The following is a 3,352-nucleotide window of genomic DNA, read 5'->3' as shown; positions in this document are numbered from 1 at the left end:
GACTCGTCGCCGTCAGTAGCTGGCTCACTTTCGTCGCCTGGCTGCCTCCCAAGCCCCAATAACTCTCTCCAGCGCCATTGCAGCTCGCCGTTCCTGCTTCCGGGCTGCAACGTTGAACAGCTCGGGTAGGACCATCTTGCTGTGCACATGCTCCAGCGCAAAGCCAACCTCAGCGTCGCGCCCGCAACGTTCCCGTGTTACGCGAACTGCCTCATGCAGCAAATCAGCACCGACACCACAGCCGCGCCATTTTCGACCCGTTGTCCACGCGCGAATGACACCTTTGCCACCACGCAGCGGTCCGGCGTTGCCGCTGCTTCCCCTGCTGCGCTTCTTGCCACCAGAAGGAGGTCCGGTGACGGAAAATCCGCCAGCAGAGAGAGCGAGGGATTGCTTTGGTTCAAGACGTAATACGACAGCGGCAATTATCTTGGGACCGGAGCGGGCGGCGAGGAGAAAGTCCTCGTCACATGCACTGGCTGCCGTTGTAGTGCCAGCGCGGAGAGGCGAGGGAGCTGTGGGGTGCAGGTAGGATGGCGAGATGGAAGAAGCAAGATTTGCGTATGGGAGAGTAAGGTAGTGGATGATGGCGAGACACGCGAGAAGGAAGATCATGATGGTTGCAATGGAGTGGGCGAGGCTGACGTTTTGATAGACGCTTCGGGTTTGATGATGAAAAACGGCGACGGCTGCGACGACAGCAGCGATACTCAGGGGGTGGAGGATGAGAGACAGGGCAATCTGTTGGCGCTGCTCGACGATCGATTCGGAGATGACGTTCAGTGCTTGAGCCTTGTCTGCTGGGTGTGAGAGGATCTCAAGAGAGAGGTTTGGTATGCCGTCGAGGGGCGTCAGGGGTGGATCAGAGGCCTGGGAAGAAGGGGACGGCGGAGGCGAGTAATTCGCCGCGGGCTGCAGAACTGGAGTATTTGTGTGTGAGATGGTGATAGGGTCAAGGGCCAGATTGGCGCGCAGAAAGGAGAGGAAGGCTGCGATGAAGTTAGAGTCAGGTTAAGACATCTTCGCCATGAAGTAAAACAAGCATGAATTTCGTCCAAGAATGAGACATCGAAACCTGCACCACGGCGGCAATCGTCGTGCAACTACGGAACAGGATGGAGGAAACACAACAAAAGACAATCAGGAGCTCTCTCACCTGCACTGGATCTGATGGCAGGGACGGCATGATTGAGCTTCTCAGCAACAGCATTGGCATGCCAGTTGCTGAGATCCAACTCTCTGACTCCTGTGTAATGTGATGCTTCCATGGTTTCTCTGTACCACTTCGGCTGTGGTTGAGCCTACCCGACTGAGGGTAACAACGTGAAGTAGATGAGATGAGTCTAGACGGCGAAGAAGGAATGCAGACCAGGACCAGCTAGCCAACGACGAGGGATCTTGAGCTGAAATATTGCCTCCCGTGCTGTATGAGCAGGAAGATCCTTTTTTTTTCCTTACCCGATTCGACAAGGAACCGTCGAGTCAGGGTTCGGGAAGGATCAGGTGCCTGGGCGTCGACCAGGGGATGCGGTCTAGATGTATGCACCGAGGGAGATGAAGTACCGGGCGGCTGTATAAAACCTAGATCCAAAACTAAAGGGAAAAAAAAAATATTGCAACGCGTTGAAAGCGTTGACTTGATTAGGGTGTGCCAAAATAGATCTGCGAACGAAGTGAAATGGTAGCAAAGGCCGGAATGGAGGCAGATTATCGCTTGGCAAGACATTAGAGAGCGAACAAGGGACGAAGCAAATGGGGTCGGACACTGCCCACCCTTATGTACGGTGATGTGTTGATGGCGAACCAGAAACGACTCCTTCAAACCAAGATACGAAACGATCTGACCCCATGAGATCGCCTCTCGTCTGTTTCCACAGGAGTGATCAGATGCAAAAACACTGGCGGCGAAGGCGCCAGACCAAATCCGCACCGGGCATCTTGCAGAATCCTAATAAGGGTCTGCTTGTGGCTCGATAGGGGACCGTGGGGATGTCTGCATAGGCCAATGACGTTTGAAAGTTCTCCGCCATGGCTTGTCAACCCTGTGTATGAGGATCTTTCGGAGCCAACAGCTGAGCGTCAGGGGGTATAGATGGGGATTGATAAATGTGGAGGGGTGGGACCTGCCGCACAGAGAAGTCTGTGGCCTGCAAATCAGATATTCGAGAAGTGGACGCACAGGGTTCCCATATCTTGCTTTTGTATTCTCCGATCGTTATGTTTGCTGCCGAGTGCGTAGACTGTACCGTTGGTGGCTCGGTCAGCAGGCTCGCGTGCGTGGTGTGTTGCAGTGGTAGGGGCTAGTATTGGCTGTGGACCAGCCATTGCACGATAACGACGATGGATGTAGAACGCACGACGAGCGCATTCCGGCCGGTGAACCGATCTTGGACATTGATCATTTGGGCGCTGGGCCAACGAGCACATCCTTGTTGGTCATCCAGTCTCTCATGATCAGTAGCATGGGTCCGTGATCCTGGGGGAGCCAAGGGTCTGTGACAGGTTCAAGGGGTCAGTGATCAGCTCAACCTCCGCCTCCGCTTTCACAAACAAAATTGTCCTCTTGCTAACAACTAATGAAATGTCGGCTCCGTTTTGGAGTCGTCCCCAGCCGCTGTTCCGAGTCCAGACTCTGGACCTGACGCTATAGAGCAGCTGACGGTAGCGTGCCCAAACGACCGCCCTGGGCTTGCCCACGCTGCTGGATCAAGACGATGATGCCGACTGGCGCCGCAGCCTGCTGAGGACTAGTTGAAAAGTTGCGATGTTGGCGTTGGTCCAGACCGGCGGCACAGACCTTCCCTTGTTGGTCTTGAGCAGGTTACCGCGTGATTGGGTGCTTCGTGCCACACCGCAGGAGAAGCTCCAAATTCGAGACGCCCAGACAAGCGGACCCAGAAGGCTTTGCCCTGCTTTAGCGACGAGTACAAAGGGCCAACATGAAACGCTGGACACATTGGGACACCTGCAATAGACAGGAGCGACGTATCGGTGTCACATCGAACGGGGGTTTCGTCAGCGGAAGGCTCAGCGGACCCACGGTGATCGCAGGATCTGCCGTCGCAGGGAAGAGGGGGACTGTCCTTTCGAACCTTCGTCGTGATCGCACGTTCGATTGGAGAAGACAGGGACGTGGGGAGGGGAAATGGTGGACATGTTGGGGGTGCATCCTCAAGATCGCCGAGTGGGTATCGCGCCATCGAATCCGCGATGACGCTGCTTGACCTGCAATGAGGAAAACTCGAATGTGAGCGGGACGTGGCCGTGGGGGACGAATTTACAGCTCTCGACATCCTAGCCAGCGACGACAGGGACGTACGGTTGGACAGGCTAACGCGCCGGGCTGTCTGAA

General features: G+C 55.5%; 1 protein-coding gene across 1 annotated transcript; it reads right to left on the bottom strand.

Moving 5' to 3' along the window:
* Window positions 1-24: 24 nt before the first annotated feature.
* VDBG_00912 (acetyltransferase) lies at window positions 25-1,268 on the bottom strand (the record flags this gene model as incomplete). The annotated part of the gene is made up of 2 exons (XM_003009183.1): window positions 25-989; window positions 1,157-1,268. The coding sequence occupies 2 exons, from the start codon at window positions 1,266-1,268 to the stop codon at window positions 25-27; spliced, it is 1,077 nt and encodes a 358-aa protein (XP_003009229.1).
* Window positions 1,269-3,352: the final 2,084 nt, after the last annotated feature.

Source organism: Verticillium alfalfae, genomic scaffold, assembly GCF_000150825.1.
Source record: "Verticillium alfalfae VaMs.102 supercont1.1 genomic scaffold, whole genome shotgun sequence".
Taxonomy (NCBI): Eukaryota; Fungi; Ascomycota; class Sordariomycetes; order Glomerellales; family Plectosphaerellaceae; genus Verticillium; species Verticillium alfalfae.
This window is presented reverse-complemented; position numbering and strand designations above follow the sequence as displayed.